The sequence below is a fragment of the Tamandua tetradactyla genome, chromosome 7 (assembly GCF_023851605.1).
Source record: "Tamandua tetradactyla isolate mTamTet1 chromosome 7, mTamTet1.pri, whole genome shotgun sequence".
Lineage (NCBI taxonomy): Eukaryota > Metazoa > Chordata > Mammalia > Pilosa > Myrmecophagidae > Tamandua > Tamandua tetradactyla.
In genome coordinates, this window is record NC_135333.1 from 151873385 (window position 1) to 151894904 (window position 21520).

General features: G+C 38.2%; 1 protein-coding gene across 2 annotated transcripts in view; it reads left to right on the forward strand.

Annotated features, from left to right (window-relative positions):
* The first annotated feature begins 530 nt into the window (after positions 1 to 530).
* TMTC2 (transmembrane O-mannosyltransferase targeting cadherins 2) overlaps positions 531 to 21520 on the forward strand; it is a 478556-nt gene continuing 457566 nt past the window's right edge. Inside the window, exon 1 of one of the 2 annotated variants that reach the window (XM_077111531.1) lies at positions 531 to 1343. In XM_077111531.1, coding sequence (XP_076967646.1) covers positions 1261 to 1343 — 83 coding nt within the window. In that variant the 5' untranslated portion in view covers positions 531 to 1260. The remainder of the gene's footprint in view (positions 1344 to 21520) is intronic. The other variant, XM_077111532.1, reaches the window with a different exon arrangement.

Genomic DNA, 21520 nt, shown 5'->3' on the forward strand with positions numbered 1-21520 from the left:
TTTCCCTTTCCGGTGTTATCCCGGGACCACCGCAGGCTCGGAGCTGGCCACCGGTTGTCCAGTAACCCCCATTTCAGCCCACAAACCGGGTGCTGCCTGCATGCGTGCCTGAGTGTGTGTCTGTGACAACCGAGGCTGCAGCACTCGCCAAACCTGTTCTTTCCCTCCCGTTCCCAGAAGTCTTTCCAGCTGACCGGACTCAGCCCGGCAGCGCTTGGCGCACCCAGCGCCGGGGAAGAGACCAAGCTGGTGCCAGCCGCCGCCAGGGCCGCGTGCGGTGCCAGGCAGCGGCGGGGCGAGGGGCCACGTCCTTCTCCGTCTCGTTTGTCCTCTAGCGCCCCCTCCCAGGGCGCACGCCCGCCATCCCCTTTGGCCGTCTTCCAGCAGATGCCCAGCGTCCCGGGGGCTTTTCCGAGAGAAATCGAAGGTGAAGGAAACGGAGTAGGGAGGGGTAGGTAGGAGGAGCCTCCAGCCGAGGAGGGAAAGTGGGAGGAGTCACAAGGGAGGATCTGGGTGGGGAAAGGGGCTGGGCAAACCCGGGATGGAGGGCTGGCTACGCAGGCGCGCGGGGCCGCGCCGAGAACCCCACGCCGCAGCTTCTGGAGTCCCCAGACGCCGCTTCTCACTTCACTGGAGCAGGGGCTGCGGCGGGAGGGAGCTAATAAAGAGTGAATGAGCTGCAGCTGCCGTGGCGGCCAGAGTCAGCCCGAGCGGCCCCGGAGCGGTGCGCCCGGGAGGCGGCGAGGGGAGGCGGCTCGCCCTGTCCCTCCCACCCGCTCCTCATTTTCTCTCTCCCTTCAGCGGGTCCCAGAGCCTCGTCGGGTCCGATCCTCGGCCCCCACCCCGCACTCTCCCTCCTCCTCCGAGTCCCAGTCCACACCTAGGGCGACCCCAACTGCCATGGGTTAGGGCGGGGGGCGCGAGCCGCGCGAAGGATCAGCCCTGCGTCTCCGCCGGGGGGCGCGAAGCCCGAATGCCGCTCACCGCTCACCGCTCGTGGGTGCCGGGCATGGGGAGCGCGGCGTGAGCTCGCACTCCGGGAGCACCGACGAGCTGCGGAGACGCGCGCTAGGAGGAGGAGGAGGAGAGGAGCGGTGGACTGGAAGGACCCAAGGGAGGGAGAGGAGAGAGGGTGGAGAACAGAGAGAAAAGTGAAGCTGGGAAGAGAAGGCGGCCGAAGGTGGGGATTGATGCTTCTGTGTTTTGTTACCGCTGCTGCCCTCGTGCTGGGAACCGAGCCGGAGGGAAGGCGGTGGAGAGATGATTGCAGAGTTGGTGAGCAGCGCTCTGGGGCTCGCCTTGTATCTCAACACCCTGAGTGCGGATTTCTGCTATGATGACAGGTAAGGGGGCTAGAGGCAGGGGCGACGGGCTGCGTGGGGACTCCGCGTTGGGTTTAGGGGACACCTAAATGTTAACACCTGAAACACCAGAAACGCGAGCGCGCTGGGCGGGGTGAGGGAGTTGTCGGTCCTAGTTTGTAGCAGGTTCTCTTCCCTGCTTCTCGGCTATTGGCAGACGCTTAAGTTTCTTAACGGAAATCCCAGCAATTTGGGAAATTGTTTAATGAATGTATTTTTTTAAAAAAAGAAAAGTCCTAGGTATTCCTTGTTGCCACAAAAGCACATTAAGCGGTTTTACGTCTGGGCTGAAGGAAGCCTCTCCCTGCTTCCTAATAGATATTCCCTGTAACGTTTCCTTTTGTTGATGGGACCCTTTTAATTTCCCGCGGAGAAAACACACGTTTGACAGTTGGAAAAATAGTAGACCTCGGGATGGTACGCTGCTTCAACTTCCCTTTTGGCGTGTACAGTACTTTTCTTTGAGCCAGGATACTGCTGTTGATGGTTTCTCCGGTCCCCCCCGCCCCCCCGCCCCTCCACGCCTCCGCTCCCCACCAATCGATGGGGTAGCACTTTATAAAAGCTTCGGCTTGGCTTACAGTTCTGTTTGGGAGTTTTACAGTAAACGTTAGCGATTCCTTTGTGCTAATTGGGGAAGAAGGATGCCTCTAGAGACTGAAGTTGTCTTCTGTATTTGGCTTAGTTTGGGTGGCTAATGAGACCTGAACTGTGTTGTCAAAGAAACTGCATCGATTTCTGGAAAATGTCACAGTTGTGCTGGTGTCTCTACCTATTTTTTAAACGTTGTTAGTGTTTAGAAACTGATGAAAAGCTCCAATAGCCATCAGGGGGAAACTCCAATTTGTGCCTTTTCCGGTGACTTAATCTGATTACAATTAAAACAGACGCATAATTAAAATATATTAGGGAGAACGGCACGCCTGGCTAAACTTATTAACCGTCCTGGGGCGTTTTATGCTCCATTGAAATTAAACCATCCAAAAAGTGAGCACAGATTTACTTTGACAGCTTTTCAGCAGCCTCTCTGGACTATGGAAAGTGAATGGATCCCCAGGGGCAGGGTGAGGCAGTGAGTGAGCTTAAGCAGAGTAGTTGATAGTGAGGGGGGTGAGTGCTGAATCTTCTCCTGGTGGTAATTAGCTATACTCTGCATTCTCTGGAGTTCCCACATTCAGGCTAACAGCATGTTCAGGGATGTATGCCTTAAGTCAGCGACTCTTGGTTCACACCCATTTATCTGTCATGAAGTCCCCTGATAATAGATGCGAGAACATCACCAAACCCTTCTTAATGCATGTTATGTGGCATTTATCAGGTACTCATTGATAGGAAGCCACTGTCAGGTGTGTACTTTTCCTCAACTTTTAAGCTGTGTGCAGAAATTTAGTAATCATGCTGCATTCTTTGAGAAATGGTCTGTGTGGAAGAGTTGAGCTCCTCCTTTTCTTTCCAGATTTGTGTTATAATGCACCTGCTGTTGCTAGGATATTGGCAGAATAAGCCCTTGCTTCCAAAGATGGGTGACTTTTCACTAAAACCCGCTCAGGAACAAGTTAAATAGTAAGCCTTTAGCCCAAAAATACATAGCTTATGAAAAAAAAAAGTATCTGACTGCAGTACTGTAAACTGTTGTAGAACACTGTGATAAAAGCAAGCATTCCTATTGTATGCTATTTTTAATCACTTTCCAGTTCTTAAAAAGTATGTCAGAGAAGATTTTTCTTTTTAATGTTAAAGCTAGAACTAAACTAACTTTGCATATACATTTTTCTGTAGTTCTGCTGTTTATTCAGTGCTCCTTCATCATCAGTCAGAAGTGTTGGTACTTTGTAACTTGCGGAGAATGGTATGAGTGTGGTGATGAATTAGTTGTGGCCTTACGGTTGGCAGTTGTTAAAAGTTCTTCACATGTTGTGGGGTTAAATGCTGTCAATTTTCCTGGCTTCTACCTAGCTACATAGATGCATTTAGTGTGATGATTTGCCTATAGCACATAATTGATGGCATGCACAATATGATATATAGACATCATGTTACTGATTTAATGTTGAGGTTCTCTAGTACAGGTTATGCTTTGCTAAAGCTTGAAAAGTATATTATTATTCTGATTTCCTAGAAGCAGAACACGTACAATCACACACTCTTAAGAGTGTGAAATCTTAAATTATCAAACATGGTTTTTGTGTATCCAAAATTATAAGATACATCTGAATAGGTGCACTGAACTTACTTGGTGTGTCTTCAGCATATTAAGCATATTAAGACCATTCAGTGCCAAAATGGACTGTAAACTGTGGCTTTTCAGATACTCTTTCTATCTATGTACTGTAACTCATTGGGGTTTGGAGGGGAAAAGGGTCTGGGGTGTCAAGTGGAAACTGTAGAATGATGATGATGTGTTTATTTCCACCACTCCATTTCAGACCACAAAGACTCAAGTTTAAAACGGTGTTTAAAATACATCTGTGAATTCCACTGCCCCCCAGGAGCTTGTGTGAGATACAGTTCTGTAAGGAGAGGTCAGTGCTGGAATTGAAGAGAGCAGTGCTCAAGAAGGGAAAAGGCTTTTATGCCTGACTTGGTTAAATCAAGACACTGCATTTTAGCTTGAAGAATCCGGCATTTACTGTAGGAGGCTTTATATTGCTTTAGATTAAACGTTATTGCTGCGGTACTTCTCAAAGTCATCATCTCTTTTAAATATAGTGATCAAGTTAACTTTATAAATTATATATATAGTTACTTTCGGTGTCTGACGTAGCTTGCTTGAGCTTAAGTGGTAATATGAAACTTTCATATAGCAAAATCAATTTCCCTGTAGTAAAATGCAATATTTTACAAGTGTTTCTGTGCTAAACTTAAGAATAGCCTGTGATGTGATTCAGCAACAGCAGAAGAGTAGAATTCCTGATATCTGATTGAAAAAGCACATATGGTTTCAACTTCATCTTCCCCTCCCCTTGTGTTCACTCTAGTAATGGCAGTGCTGAATCTTAAGGTTGTGGTTAGAGTAAAATTGAAATTATAAATATGCTGTCTTTGCCAAATTTTCAGTCACTTTACATGTGACCCATTGAAGGACCCACTCTTATTTACTGGAGAACTTTGTTATTTACATCAGTGAAAAAAAACTTCCTGATCCTAGATTCCTGGTTCTTTCAAATATTTGTTGAGTATGACATTGCCTCATTTTACCATTATCACCTTAAAAAATACTGTTAAACATTTACCATGGAGATAACAATAAGAAATAAATCAGTTTACTTCAAAGCAACAAAAGTAAACTGTAACTGTTGTTTCAAAGGCAGATTTCATTTTGCCCTTATCATCTAATTAATGGCATGTCCAATATGATATATAGATAAGTAAATAAGAACAAAAACTTTATACATGCTTCGGTTCTCATGTTATAGTAGAATAATGCAAACTTAAAAAAGAGTTTGATACTTTGAAAGTGTAAAAATGTGTAGTGTTTGTGACTGCTTTGATGATTTTTTTTCTTCATTGACCATTTTTGCATTTGGTAAACCCAATCACCGTCATTAACATTACCCATAATTCTTTTAGCTCTTCCATTGTGCTATAATTGTGTGAAACTTCGAGGAAAAAAGTTTCTACTCTTGAACTGTAGTCACTCAAAACTCTTAATAGCACATTCGTAGTTTAGGTGTTCATTTGGAAGTAAATGTAAATCTTGGTTTTTATGGAAACATTAGTTAAGATTTTTTCCCTCAGCTCATAAGGATTTTGATTACAGTATTTAAAATGAAGGAATGGAGGATTTAAGGCATATCAAGAATTTGAAAACCCCTACTTTTCCCTAAAGATATTTTATTATTCTTTCCAGTTAGACTTTTAATGTTATTGCTTATTAGAGTTTTTGACCTGGTATTATAAGAATCCTTTGTGAAATGATCAATCTCTCTGTTTGTGTCCCTGTTAAAACTTTTCTTGAGTACGTCTGGCATTGGACCATCCTGGGATTGTTATTTTTAAATTCTGGTGTATTCAGCCATGGAAGGCATACATGGTTTTTAGTAAAGCACATATAGAAAGAATTACTATAAGATTAAAGTAGATATGAAGAGATTTGTTTTGTATCAAAGGTTGTCTCATTAGCTCATTATCAGAAGAAGCCAGTGTTCACAGGAGCATTGTTTTATTTCTTAATTTTCTTCCCAGTTTATAATACACTGTAAAAATGCAGTTGGATGCAACTTATAGTTTATGAACTACTTTATATGGCATTTTATTTTTTAGCTAAGTTTTTATTGTTTAAACACATCTATTTGGAAAAGTCCAATTTGCTGTTTTGAACATGTACATCTCTTATCAGTAAATTAAAATCAGATGAAGCCAGCATGGGCCACTTTGCCTTACCGCAATTGGACCTGTCATTTGGGGTTTATTCTAGCAAGTGACCCAAATACAAGCATTGAGTGATAATGGTTAAATGCTGTTGGTAAAATTGCTTGCCATCTGTCTCTTAGTTGTTTTCATACATATACATATCTATCTATCTGTATGTATATATATGAAATTTGATTATTAATTTACATTGGTGATTCTATGGGCTGCTATCTTGTCAAGTGTACTTAATTTTTCAGTGCTCATGTACCCCTCTGCTAACATGGAATCCCCTGCTGCTATAATTCTGAAGTAGCTGCAACCTTTTAGATTCCAACATGGGTTAGGAGCACAATTTGTCTTCCTAATTTCTTTGTTGCTGCTAAGCATACTAAAAGCACTTGTTTAATATGCTCTTGATGGTGCAGCTGTTTAATCAGAGGCTAACGGCGTTTTTTCTCTAAAACAAGCGCCTTCGTAATATAGGAAAGAACAAAGTTTACCCTTAAGGTGCTTTAATAGAAGAAAAATCAAAGGCTGACATGCCTACTTTCTCCTAACTTTATTCTTCTCACCCAAAGTGCTTTTAACATAATGATGTATATCTTTTCGAACTTTTCTGTTTTCTTTTGGAAACTAAATATTGTAGTAGCTTTGAGTACTAAACCTTAATGATTTCACAAGAATGACAAGTGTGGCAGCCTTGATAGAAATTCCTGGTCTCACTGTAGAGACCTAGGAATAGCTCTGGTCGTATATGAGCCTGGTTAAAATGTGGAGGAACTACGCACCTTCTGCTTTTCATGTATTAAAAAGGCATACTGTTTTGAATAATTTCAGCTATAATTATGCACAGTGATAGCTAATACTTTTGTAGATTTTATTTGTATGTTCCTTTGAGGAATAAACAGTTAAATTCAGTATTCACCAACTATGGATACTACTAAGCATTGGCTTCTCATATATATACATATATACATATATCCATATTTTATATGCACATTTATGTGTGTGTGTGTATGCACTTGTATGTGTGTGTATACTATGGTACTTCATATGTCTACAGCAGATTCACCATTATTAACAAACATCCCATCTAACATTATCTGTCCTTTCCTATTTCTGCTTTAGCAGCTACTGTAAAGAGCTTGATTCTGGGAGTCTACTGAGAAAGTTTAAAAAAATGTTCATAGTTTGTAGTTTGGCAGGTAGAATTTCACTCGAATTTGTTTCATTTTTGTTAATTTTTAATCTCTTATTCATGTGTATTTTGGTTGATATTTTGTATGAAAGACAAAATATTTTGTATTTTGATTGATACTCATATCTTGTATATATATAATGCATATTATATCATATAGAATATGAATACTCATATTTATATTATATATTAAACATTTATTGGGCCTCTGTTGCCTTCTTTCTCAGAGCCTGTGCCTGGGATCCAAGGGAGCTGGCTTGGACTGGCCTTGATCTGGGTCTGGTGTTCATTGTCTCTTCACTCGAGGGTGGGGAAGCTTTGCAGTCCCTCGCCCAGAGGCCTCCTGCCTCATTGTCCGGGTCAGCTGCTTGCCTTGGAGGTCTGCAGCGGCTGAACTCTTTCCCTCGATTGGTCATAGGGATTGTAGACTTCTGCCTTCAGAATTTTTTGGCTGCATTTTCTAAGCAGTTAATTCCAATGAGAAGCAGCACTATATCAAATTTCTATTGATCTCTCTTTTCTCTCCTCTCTGGTAGTATAGCTTTTCAGTCACATTTGTAAGTTTCTCTGGTACTCAAAGTTTCTAGAATAAATGGTATAAATGTTTGCTTCAGTGTTTTGGAAACCTTGGGTGTTTACTCTTGGCCTGACCCACGATGGCCTTTTTTCTTTACAAGTAAATGGGAGGATTTCAGAGGAGCACTGAGTTGGTATGTTTTCAAGATTCTACATTTAAAGTTGCTGTTAGGTTTTTGCATAACCTGTTCTGTTTTATGGGCTTTTCATAAGCTGTACTTAATTTGAACAACTAGAAATGATTATATAGGTTTGCTCAGGTCTAAAAAAATTTAATAGAGAAAGGGACTAGAATTGAAAAATTTAACTCTGACTTCAGATGACATTTTATTGAGGAACCAAATAAATTTTATGTTTATTTGCCTATTTATAAGTTATGCCACATTGCTTGAGGGTAGTGCTACTATGTCTGTTTTAGAAGTACCTTGGTATTTGGCAGAGGAGATGCTATTTGCCTGTGGTAATTTGACATATTCTTTTGTTTCTAGGTTTCTCTGCTGTAGCATTTTGTGATATCAAAGTGAGACAGCGTATGAAGTGTGCACAGCATGTAGCTACAATCAAGGAGACTAACTTATGTGATTTGTCAGATGAAACACACATTAGTATCCTTAAAATAGCAGCTGGGTGCTAGGTGTTGTGGCCCAAGAAAATGTTTCTGTCATTGCTGTCACATTCCTTTGTCTTTGATGAGGTCATTTCTGTGGAATTTATTATAACAATGTGTAATCATGTTTTGGGAGAATCAAGCTAAAAAAAAGTAAGTTCAATAAAGGCTTATCAAGTAGTTGATAAAGGCTTATCAACTCCCAAGTAGTTTGTTTACTTGGGAGGCAATGTATAAAAACATTGCATGAAGTAGAGGCATTTATTGAAATTGGAAACTGGGAAAACGTCATAAGTTTTGATAAAGAAAGTGCTTTCGTTTTCCTAATTATTATTGTAGGGATAATTTATTCCTTGGAAGTAGGACATTTTGACTATACTAGCCTAGAAATTCTCACTTGGTGTCATTTAGGAGTATTTTAACTTCAAAGAATGTGTTCTTTGCTGAAAAGTGGCCACTGGGGCGCAATATGGCTCTTGACATTTTGAAAAGTGTTATATGGTTGGGCTGAGGTATTTCAAATAGCCATGTTTCCACATTGTTTAAACATCTAGTGGGAAGAACAGCAATCCCTGTAACCCGGAATGCTTGGAATTCTTTGGGTACGAATTTTAAATGCAGTTCACAAGTTTGCTTCTCATAGATTAAAAGATTTTTTTTGTTGTTGTTGTTAATGAATTAGGCTAGTTAAATTTTTACAATTGTATCTTTTTGTTTTTAGTTTTTCAATTGCTACTTAATGTTCTGTAGAGAGACTGAAAAGATACAAATCACAGCCTGTTATTTATTTATTTTTGGCTTTAATCTATCACGTTATATGCCTGTGCTTTGGACATTGTTATAAAGAATTCCATTATAAACCCAAGATTATAAAACTAGACCGTGAGAGAGGCAGATAAGTGGAAACACTTTGGGAAAGATAAACATCTTGTTTTTGTTAGTTTCCAATTTGTGCCGCAATGAAAGCGTGTCTACCCTGCTTTCTTTTCTGTTAGTGGCATCCCTTGGATTAAAAATGAGAGGTCATAAACTGTCTAGTAAGAGGTTTCTCCAGAATGAACAAGTACTTACTCGATGCCAATGCACATTGAAGTGACATCTCTGTGAATTGCATCATCTGTAGGAAGTACCTTTAGGTGATGGCTGTAGAGACCGTATTCACAGGCTTGACCGTATTTCTAATTGGGGTGGAGGCTCATCATTATAAAACCATTTGGTAGAAGGAGTCTGGAGGTAAGTCTGGCAGCGGCATGGAGCACTACTACTTCCTATGGGACTTTTGTCATTGCTTGGCAAACTTTTAGCTACTTCTGCCTTCCTATGTTCAGATTTTTAAAAAATATTATAAATACTGAGCCTGCTGCTTTGGGCTGTAAAAGATGTCTTAAGATAGAAAACTTGGGTCCAAATATTTTGTCATGCATTTCTTTTAGAATCCCTCCTCCCCCAAATAATTAAGTACAAGACTGTTCTCCCAAAGCAGTTGAGAAGAGCTAATTTTGACAAAGCAAGCTTCTAATGACAAATTTTCTAACTACAAACTTGCGAAGAAAAGTTCTCAGATGATGAAGTTTAATCAGATGAAAAGACATTTTTGCAGAAATAGGTTTTTTAGAAGGAAGCAATTATTTATAGCTTATGTGAAAAACAAGTATACCTGAATTCATTTTGTAAACGTCTTTAAAATAGGAAAGCTTTTTTTCTCATGTTATTGAAAGAAAAAAATGGTACTGAACTATATCATTGAATATTAAAGAAATAAGGTTTTATACTTTAATCTTGTCTTATTGGGACGTGTATTGACTTAACCAAAGCAAATGAATTTAAGGTTTGAACAAAAATCTATTAAAGATACCAATGTACAGACTGAAATTACTGACTATAATAATCTTTAAGCATCTAACCTTCTATTTAAAATATGACATTAATAACTATCTTTTTAGGTTTCCTTCCATCTACTTCTATATTTAGGAATATTTTTTCTTTAAAAAATAGTGGTGATTTTTGCTTTTGTCCCATATTGACAGAAGATGAAATTTCACTGAGGTTTTTTTTTAAGCTGCAGAAGGTTTGCAGAAAGAGAATTTTATGTGTCACGGTCAAAAAGTGGCAATTATACTATTTGATAGAATTGCACTATTTTCAAGAGTTTTCTTATCAAACAGTATCTTCATGCAAAATTAAAATTTCTTTTTTTCTCTCTTAAAAATGACAACGCAGGGTACAAGGGTAGTTCAGGGGAAGAATTCTCGCCTGCTGTGCGGGAGACCTGGGTTAGATTCCCAGCCCATTCACTTCCCCCAGACAAACAAACAAACAAGTAAAACAAACAAAAAAACCAACTAAACAAACAGAAATTCAACAAATGTTGCTACAATAATGGGATACTCACATGGAAAATTAATGAAATGTGACTGCCATACAGCAGTAAAAATAATGACAACATTTCCTTCGATTAATGGTCTGCTTTTAGTGAGAAGTTATGAAAGTTTTTCTTAACCATCTGAGCAATCTGGCTTGAAGGCAAAGATTCTATATCTTATCAGAATAATATCCCTTATTTGTATTTTTATCAATCTTTATAGTTTTAGAGAACAAGTCTTCTCACTTTTAAAAGAACTACATTGTTTTTTTATAATCGTTAACTCCTATTTACTTTTCTAAAAAATGTTTTTCTTATTGTATCATATAACATATGTACAAAGCAAAGAAAAACAAAAGCAATACTTTTCAAAGTACACTTCACCAAGTCGTTACAGAACAGATCTCAGGAGTCAGTCATGGGCTGCCGTTCCACGACTGAAGGCTTTAAAACCTCTCCTATCAGCATATGTAATGTAAACCATTTCGTATGTGGAAGTTTGTAGCGGCTGGGACTATGAGAATGCCTGCGGCCGACATAGTCCTCGTACTACCTGCCTCTCCCTCACTCCCCCTTCGCCCTTTGATATGGACAATTAACATTATCTTTATTTACTTATAGGAAGTTGAAGCCCCAGTCTCTTTTAATCAACTGGATTTCCCTATGCGTCTCCTAAAGAGACATTTTTGGGGTGGTCCTCTTGCTTGCTGACTTTCCATCTGTGTATATCTTCTTTCTCTAGACCAGAGCTGGGCAAACTTCAGTGTACGGTGCACATCACCAGGCCTTGTTGAAATGCAGATTCTGCTTCAGTTTGTGTGGGAATGGGCTGAAGATTCTGCGCTTCCAACACACTCCCAGTTGAAGTCAATGCTGTTGGTCCCTGGACCACAATTTGAGTACAAGATTTTACATTATTTAAATGTATTACAGCCCAGTGTGTATGTGTTTATGCTGTATGTTGGGGGTCATAGTTCATTCTTTTTCCATACGAGTATTCCTTTATTGCAGCACCATTTGCTGAATTTTCTTTTCGGGGGGTGAGGGGAGTGTCCAGGATGGAAAATGAACCCGAGTCTCCCATGTGGCGGGCGAGACCACTGAACTACCCATGCGCCCCCAAGCTCAGCGTGTTTTATAGACACTTAGATAGGTTGCCTGAATTCCTGGAGCAAAAAAAAAAAGTGAATGATTGTAAGATGCGTGTATTCTGTGTGTGAATTTAGCTAAAATTTGTTTAATATTTCTGTGATTTGCTTTTTAAAAGGAAATTGGTCATAAAGAATATCCTTTTTTAAAGTGATCATATGGATTTGAGATAGAGTTTAGACTTTGAAAACAGTCTGTTAGAATTCTAGGAGAAGATCTCTGTTGAAATATCTGTCACCATCAGTATAACCATATTATGTTCTTGGTAACATTACTGTGAAATATGTAGGAGACAGATGTTGGATTATGATTTTGACAAATAAATAAACTGATAAATAGCTGCCTTGAGCTTAGGACTTGAATAGAGCCTAGTACCTAAAACCGAGTTTTCAGACTGGTTTATTAGTTTGTGCTTTTGTTGAACAACCCATTGTAAGGAAATGGCCTGCATAGGCAGCAAAAATATAGATGCTTAGGCAGCAGATAGTAGGAAATATAAAAAATTATTAATGTATCCAGGCATCAAGTGATGCAAAAAATGGTGAGAGTATTGACATAGGATTAGATATGCTTGCACCCATACGATTTCTTAACCTGGTACTCTAAAACCAAATCCTTCGAACACCTTCGGGATTTCCAAATAGATGAATGCCTTATATATCTGAAAGTTTAATTTTCACTTAATGGCAATCCTTTTTAATAGATTTTTTTTTCTAAAATGAGTTGTATTTATTCTTTTCTTTTTAAAATACTGTGTTGTGTAGTTGTGAACAAACCCTGGACGAAGTAAAAGACGAGAGTTGCAATCTGGGTATTACTAGTTTAAAAGCTAAGAACTTTGGGTTACTTTGCTACCTTAAGCTTGGTCTCCTTATTGTTCAGGCGGTGAAAAAAAAATTGCTGACCACAGAGTAAATGAAGATCAAATAATATCAACATTCTCTGTGCATTTGAAAAGCTGTCTGCTTATACATTTAGGTATTGGACCAGAGAGCTGAATGGCTCATTTCATCACCGTTCATTGAGCATCTCACTCCTCTTCCCCTAAGAACAGAACTGTGTTCTCTGTCTTGTTGCTAACTTTCCCACTTGGAGTCTGAGCTGCTGAAGTGTCCCGGCTGTTATTGCTCCCCTGCCCGTCTCAGCTACTAATTTCTTTTGACCCTCGTGGCCAGCAGCCCGTAGACTCACCACATTAGCAGTTCTTGCCCTCTTCTCTTTCCTTTCTGTTGCTTCCCTTATGTTTCTTGGTCTCTGTGTATGGAGGCTTATTTTGAATAGACATTCTAGCCAATCTGAGGGCTTCTTTCCTTCTGAAGAGTAAAAGGACCAATTGTAGTGCACTGGGTGTAAGTAATCTTTGGTACTTTGGTTCTGCTTGGCAGGGCGTATTGTTACTGAGTACTCATGGGCTCCCTCTTCAATGCCCAAGCCATTTCTTTTTAGGAGTACTTTTAGATTCAGAGCAGCTCTAATGGCCAGGTGGCTAGGAAAGCTGTATGTCAGATAAACTGAAGTTTTCCTGCATTGAAATGTTTGTGTTAATCTGCTGTGTTTTGAGAATTTGTGTAAGTATGCTTAGCACACGTACTGGATGGCAAACTCTATCTAAAGCTGGTAATACGTTTTGGGTAACTAATTAGGAAATTTTTTTCACTTAGATCTTTCATGCAACATGGTGGTGAAGAGTAAAGACCGCGAGAACTTTGGAATCAGATGAGCTAGAAATCTGATCCCAGAATTATTCCTTGCTGGCTGTGTAATTTTGCTTTTGTTACTAACACTCTGAGCCTCTTGCTCCCTGTTCTATAGGAGGAGGATATACTACCTGCTTCATAGAGTTGCTGGGAGAATTTAATGAGCAATGTAAAGTGCACAGTATGGTACAGTATCTGATATCTAGGATACTTATTAAATATTAGTTTTGATCAGAAAATTATGCATGAGCTTTATTGAAGATAGTTAAAAAATAATTATGTCATAATGTCTGAAATTATGGTAAAGCATTGTGATTTTTCTTAAAAGCCAGAAAAAATTGAAACTTATTTCTAGGAATGTTTATATAATATTTCAGATAGATTTAAAGTAACTGAAAGGAGTCAGTGAACCATATTAATTAATTAGGAATTGAATCGGAGCCAATAGTAATGCAGTCACATTTTGTGAATAAATTTTTTACAGTATATAGTCAATTAAAAGTACATATGAAAAATGTAACTAGGGTACCGTCTATCTCCTGCATCATAATTAACTTTTTTTCTTTAAATTAGATGTTCTGTACCTAGAAGAAGCATATGCAAAAGTATAATTTATAAGCATTGTTCCATTCTATATTCATCTCAATCAATGCAAAATTCTAAATAATGAAAATACAGACATATTTTCAGTTATCTAAGGGGAAGATTATTGTTGAATGAAGAGTTTACTCTACTCCCAAGAAGACATTTATATACCCTTTGTTTTACAGGGAGCAGAATTGAATATAAAAGCTCTCTCTGTTCCTTGTTAACTTTTCTGTGAAGCTTTTTGTTCTCTCCCTCACTCACTTGCATTCTCTCCAGGACCTACAGCATTAATTGAATTACAAGAAATTCTACATTTAAGAATATTGACCCCTTTTCTAGTTAGAATAGATCTTTCATGTGTTTACTCAAAATTTTTCTAGGGATTCCATACATAAAGAGAATATGCATTACCTTATAACACTGATATTTGTTGTTTTTCTTTATTTTTTCCATAAAGAGAAAAGCTTTCCTGCCAAAAGGCAGTTAAGCTAAGTATGTTGAAGATGACACATTACCAGATTAAAGCATGCCTTCTGTCTAAAGTCAGGGTGTGGCTGCATTGATTCCCCTGGGTCCCTACTAGATTAAAGCAGATCACAATTCTATTATTATGGGTTTGGGTTTATCTGCCTAAAAATATATGCTTGAAATTGGGCATTTGGAGCAAATAGTAATGCCTTTGAGTAAAATTTTGGCCATATTGCCACATATGCAGTAGAAAATGAGGCACATTAACACACAAAGAATCATCCACCGAAGATGTTTTACCTCAGTAATGAGCATAATTTTATTTCTTCTGTGTTGCCTTGTTCTCAGTTGGAATGTTTACTCTTTTCCTATTGATAACTAAATTCGAACAGCAAGTGCCAAGCTCCTAAAAAGGAGAACACTTTTGGTTCTCATTGGATAGCAGCCTAGTTTTCTCTAGTGCACAGCTGTTTCTTGGAACATTTCTAGACTATTCAGGTGGAAATTCACCTAGATTTTAGCTATGGATTAAAACAATATCAGATTATTTAAAACGTATTACAGGAAAATAAATGGGTTTTACAGGATGGGTCTCTTTGTAATTAATTTAATTAACTCTTTGTAATTAATTTAAATGGTACAAGAGACTAATAATTCAAGACCTTATTAAACATGCTTCTGCTGTTGATTTTCAGGACTCAGCAGAAGACTTGAAATTGGACTTTCCCAGGGTTGGGGGTTGGACAGGAAGGTATGATTACCTATTATAAGGGAGAGAGTCAAGTATGACATCTCTAGAGAAATTTGGAGAACAATGATGGTCTAGGACACTTCTGGAATCAGTCCCTCCACTACAACAAGTAGATATAGGTAAAAACTGACAGAATCAACTGTTTTCAGACTCCAGAGTCTGGTAGAACACTGTAGAGCACCCAGGAAAGAATGGAAGGAAGAGGCTGGTGGTAAATAATGGTGAGCTGTATTCTCCAGGCAGCAGCTATCACTGACCATTCCCCAGGCCAAAGGCAGTCAGCAGTGAGGTACTCAACCCTGACCCTGAGGCAGCTTGTTGGTACCAGGGTGGGTATCAAGACCTAGCTCCCCCATATCCGGGGATTTGTGCATCAGTAGATGATCACTGCTGTTGATTAGCTACTGCAGACTGCTGGGGGCCTGGCTCTGAGGGTGGATGCTCTTCCAACCCATCCTGTGCGAAAGTGGCAGAGGAGCCTTAAAGACTCTGCCTTAAAACTATGGAAAACAGTTAAGGGCTACATATTCTAGGTAAGAGCCAAAACAAGAGAGCCATAGGGGCACCCTTCCTGGCCCCTGCAGCAAACCTTCTCCAGGGTGGTGTGGAGTCCATCAGCCCTGCCTTTGTGGGTCCCCACCCTCCTTCCGGCTGGGAAAGACTGACATGGGAAACTCCTTTCTGGCTCATTCTCGACCCGGAAATTGCCCTTAGATAAATGCAGTTTGAAACAGCTGTATAGTAACAATTGAGTCCAGCCAACTGGGGCAAAGACTTACCTGATTTAAGTCCTACTGTGGAGCACCCAGGAGAGGGAGAAAGTCTATTTCCTGGAAGGTAGATTAGGAATTCAAATTTTTGTAAATAAGGGGATTCCTAAAGCCTCTAGCAAGCTCAAGCCCAGGACAAGACCATAGGCTCAGAAAAGACAGGGAGGGACCCACACTTTGGGTTTGCCTTGGGCTGGCCTTACTGATAAGAAGGCTGCATGCTAAAGGAGAGTATCAGCCAATGCAAAGCCAATTTGAAAAAAACTGTATTTTGCATTGGTTTGCTTGGCTTTGTTAGCTCCTGGCATTCAAGAAAATATTTGTCATATCACTAGGTGGATACAAAGTCAAGAAACACACAGCACAGGAACTAAATCCCAGAGTTAACATTTTATTAAAATGTTAAAATGTATAGTGTGCAACAAAAAATTACAAGACAGACAAAGAAATAGGAAATAATGGCTGATCTAAGGAAAATGATAAAAAGTAGAAAATATCAGCAGAGACCAGACTCTGGACATACTAGAGAAAGACGTTAAAAATATGATCTTCCATATGCTTAAGGAGAGGAAGGAAAATACAGAGAAAGAACTAAAGTACATCAGGAAAACAATGAATGAATAATTTGAGAAGCTCAATCAAGAGAGAAACTTTTAAAGGCAACCAAATAGAACTACTGGAGTTGAAGACTGCAGTAGCTGAAATGAAGAATTTTCAGAAGTGTTTCAACAGCAGATTCGAGTCAGAAGAAAGAATCAGTGAACTCTAAGACAAGACAATTGAAATAAGTCAGGCTGGGGAGCAGGGAAAAAGAGAATTAGAAAAAGCAAAAATAGCCTAATCCTTCTGTAGTATACCATCAAACCTACCAACATGTGTATTCTGGGAGCCAAGAGAGAGAAGAAGGAGAGAAAGAAAATTACAGCCCCAAATTAAGTAAGACCTAAATAAATAGAAGGACATTCCGTGTTCATGGAATAGAAGACTAAATGTTAATAAGATCTCAATTCTTCCCACAGTGATTTGCAGATTCAATGCAATCACAGTGAAAATTCAAAGAGAATTCTTTGCAGAAATGGAAAAGCCAATCATCAACTTTATATATATCAATACATATCAGTATCCGGTGCCATCTTGAAAAAGAAGAACGAGGTCAGAGATATCACACTTCTCAATCTTATAACTTATTGCAAAGCCAAGATGATCAGAACAGCATGTTTCTGGCACAAGGGTAGACATATAGATCAATGGAATCAAATTGAGCATTCAGAAGTCAACCCTTATATTTATGACCAGCTAATTTTTGACAGAGATGCCAGGTCCACTCAATGGAGAAAGAGGTTAATAATCTCTTTAATGAATGATTCTGGGAAAACTGGATCCCTATTTGCTAAAGAATGAAGGTGGAACCCTTCCTCATACCCTATGCAAAAACCAAGTCAAAATGGATCAAGGACCCAAATATAAGAATCAGAACTGTAACATCCTAGAAGAAGAATAGGGAAGTATCTTTAGGACCTTATATTAGACAATGGTTTATTAGATTTTATACCCAAAACATAAGCAAAAAGAGAAAAATTAGATGAATGAGACTTCATTACGATTAAAAACTTCTGAGCATCAAAGGACTTTATCATGAATGTTAAATGACAACCTACATAATGGAAGAAAGACCACATTTGAAAACATTTGCACACAAATTCATATTGAGAAGGGTTCAATATCTAGAATATATAATGAAATCCTACAACTCAAAAATAAAAACACAAACAACCCAATTAAAAAATGGACAAAGAACTTGAATAGACATTTCACCTAAGAAGATAAACAAATGGCCAGAAAGCACATGAGAAATGCCCAAATCATTAGCCATTAGGGAAATGCAAATCAAACGACAGCATGCCAGTTCCCATCTACTAGAATGGCTAGTTTTTTTGAAATGGAAAATTACAAGTTTTAAAGAGTATGTGGAGAAATAGGAGAACTCATTCATTGTTTTGTGAATGTAAAATTGCGCTGCCCTTGTGGAATAAAGTTTAGTGATTCCTCAGAAAGGTAAATATAGGAGTACTATATGATCTGGCAGTCCTATTTCTTGGTATCTACCCCAAATAATTGAAAGCAGGAACTCAATCAGATATTTCAATATCAATGTTCATAGCAGCATTATTCACAGTTGCCAAAGGATGGAAGCAACCCAAATGTCCATCTGCTGATGAATGGATAAATCTAACGTGGTATATATACACAATGAAAGATTATTCAGCCATAAAAAGAAATGAAGTTGTGATACATGGGAAACATCGATGAACCTTGGAAATTTCATGTTGAATGAAATAAGCCAATCACACAAGGACAACTAGTGTATGTTCTCACTTAAATGAAATAATTAAATTCATACAATAATTCATGAATAATCAAGTTCATAGAGTTCAGAAACTAGAATATAGATTTCCAGGGGCCAGCCTATGGGTGGGGAATGAGGAGTTAATACTTAAATTGTATGGAGTTTCTATTTGGGATGATGGAAAAGTTTTGGTAATGTAAGGTGGTAATGATAGCACCACATTGTGAATGTAATTATTGCACTCAAATATATATATTTGAATTAGGTTAGAGGGGAATTTTTGGTTATACCTATGTTACTATAATAAAAATAAAAGAATTCAATAGCACTGTATAGCACAATGAACCCTAGATAAATCATTGACTATAGATAATAGCACAATTATAAAAATATCCCTTCATTAATTGCAGCAAATGGGCCACACTAATGCAGGGTGTTAATGTTATGTTAGTATAATGGAACTCTGTATCTTATGCATGATTTTTCTGTAAACCTGCAAGTTCTCTAATAAGATACATAAATAAAATTAAAAAAAAATGCATCCCTATAAATTAACTTTGATGAAATGGAGAGAAGTTGTTCCGAGAAGAAATTTTCCCCTTTCTCATTTATGATTTGACACCTTAATTTTCTGTTATGGGGAAGGATTGGTTACTGGGAAATTTGGATGAACTTTTTTCTCTGTAGGGGACAAAAGAGGTACTGCAATGGAAGGTGGATAGTTTTGGTTAGTATCTTCAAGAAATATAACCATAGCAGCAAATGATTATCACTTTTTTGTATTGAAATTGTCAAGTCAAATGGAATCTCTCTGAATTGAACTCTGTGGTAGAAGTAGTTCTTTGGTGTTTTGTTCTTGATATGTTTTTATTGTAGGCTAAATTTTTAGTATATATTATAAGATAGTTCCTTGTTTGGTTTTTTTTTTTTAAAGCTATCAACAGAGTATAATACCATATGATCATGTGTTTGTATTATTTGAATTCTGAGAATTTATTCATTTGTTGGTCATTTTCCAAATCAAATTAGTAAACTTAATTAAATTGGGCAGTTTATTTATATATGCCAGATCTTCTAGATTTAAGATAGAACATAGATATTTAAAGTTAAAATTATTTTTAATTCTGAGCATAATATTAAATTTTACTTTTCATTTTTATTTGTGTGTCATCATTATTTATGAAAACTGGTTAGAAACAAAGTTCTAAGATTTTCTGTAAGCCATAAGGTTTGACAAGAATTATTCAGTTTAAATTTTTTCTCTAATCCTGAATGATAATTTGTACACAAACCAATCTTATCCTGTGTTTGTTCTTTAAGCATCTTTGGAAGTCTATATAAAAGTAGAGTGAATGTTTTGCATGCAGCTTACCTACTGCATTTAATGAAAATCTTTTGTATGTTCTGCAAGCTATTTGTGTGTTCCAAAAGAGTTTACATGAATAAACTGAAATTGGTAGAAATAGGCCTGAGTAACACTGGCAGTAGTTTTATTGAAAATTGGAACAACATTCTCCTGCAAAATCTTGAGTAAATGGAAACTAATGAATGCTTTCTTTTATAAAATATTACTGGTTTTCGGTTAATTAAAGTTATTTGTATATTAAAGTTTTTTTTTGAGAAAATTGCATCACATGCTGCTAATTCATTGGTAATCTTCATAAACTAATTTCTGTCTGGTATCTTCACGGGTGTTATAAAGGAGGCGAAAGGAAAGCAAGAAAGCTGTAAAAATGATAAGGAGATAATTATACTTAAAGACATGCCAACCAAAAGGGTTAACAATATTGTAATGTCATTGTACATTGATTTGTTGTGTATTTTTAGCCTTTACCTTAGAGCACAGAAATGGCTGTTGTTATTTTGAAGTGATGGAAAGGAAGGAAAAGTATATTTACCATTTTAAGTAGTCTTATTTCTGCAAATTATAGTGTAAAAATATGATAATTCAATTCAAGGTTTGGGGAAAGATTTGAAATTCATTTATTTTAAATTCAGGAAATCAGCTCAAATAGGCATTGGCCTTTGATGTGAAAGTATGAAGTCATTTTTATTTAGAGATGTATTTCCTGAGAAAGCATCAGTGTGGGTTGCTTTCAGCTCATGGCATCCTCTTGTAAGCATTTGTAAGTGGTCATCTGTATCGGGTCCCATGTTAGCTACAAGGGACACCAAAGATTTTATAGTCTAGTGAGGAGGCCACCAAGGAAATAGGTAATTCTTCTAAAATAGAGACATGCTTATGGTTCTAAGTGAATACAGAAAAGTGGCACTCATCCATGCTGGGAGTGGAAGAGTTAGGGACTCATTTCTGAGGAGGTTATGCCTGAACTAATGTCTGACAAATAAATCTGCATTAGCCTAATAAACATGAGCGGAAGGGAGGACTGTTTAGAAAAAAATATGCAGGAAAAGGAAGCAACAAGTTCAAACACTTGATGTCCACAGAGCTGGGCATGTACCATGAATGCATGTAGTTCACATCGCCGGAGGAGAGGGAGGGGAGAGAGAGGAACTTGTGAGGTGGGTGGTAGATGGGACCCTGACCTTGCAGGACCTGGTGTTGCTCCATAAGGTTTGGAGAATGCCCCAGATAGGGTAAAATCCAAGCGGTAATCAGAAAGGTGTCTGTTATAGGATTCCCTTTAGGATTCTGTTGGATTCCATATAGGATTTTTGTATTGCCAATGATGATAAGGGCTTTAAAATAAAGTAGAAAAAGAGGTGGAAAAGAAATATGAAAAAAAAAAAAAAAACCCAACTATATGGGTGGATTAGAAAAGAAGAAACGAGGAAAAGTTTACCTCAGTTGGTAACTGGCTGAATATGGAGGATAATGGGGTTAGAGGAATTAAAGACTATTTTTACATTTTTGTTTTGGGTGACTAAAAAGGAAAACACAAGGGGAGATGGATGGGCATACTTCCCTCCTTTTTTATATGCCTGTATTACCTTTAAACTATTGCTAATACTTTGCCCTTGGCCTTTATTTTTGCTAGCATATTAATTATTTTCATAATAAGGACTCTTGGTTGGAAATGACACAAGCCCAGTTCAGGGAAGGTAGAGTTTTTTCGCTTGTGTGAACCCCAAAACTCTAATGAGGCTTCATTTTTTTCATCCATCCCTTGGCCTGCCCATCATGGCCATGAGTAACCTAGAGTTTCCTTTCTAACTCCCCAAGAAATGTCCCCTGGGAGGACCTTAAATGTCCTGACTTGGATCACAAGCTCATCCATGAAACACATTTGCTGGCCAGGGAAATGGTGGGGGGCTTTGGTCAGGTCTCAGCC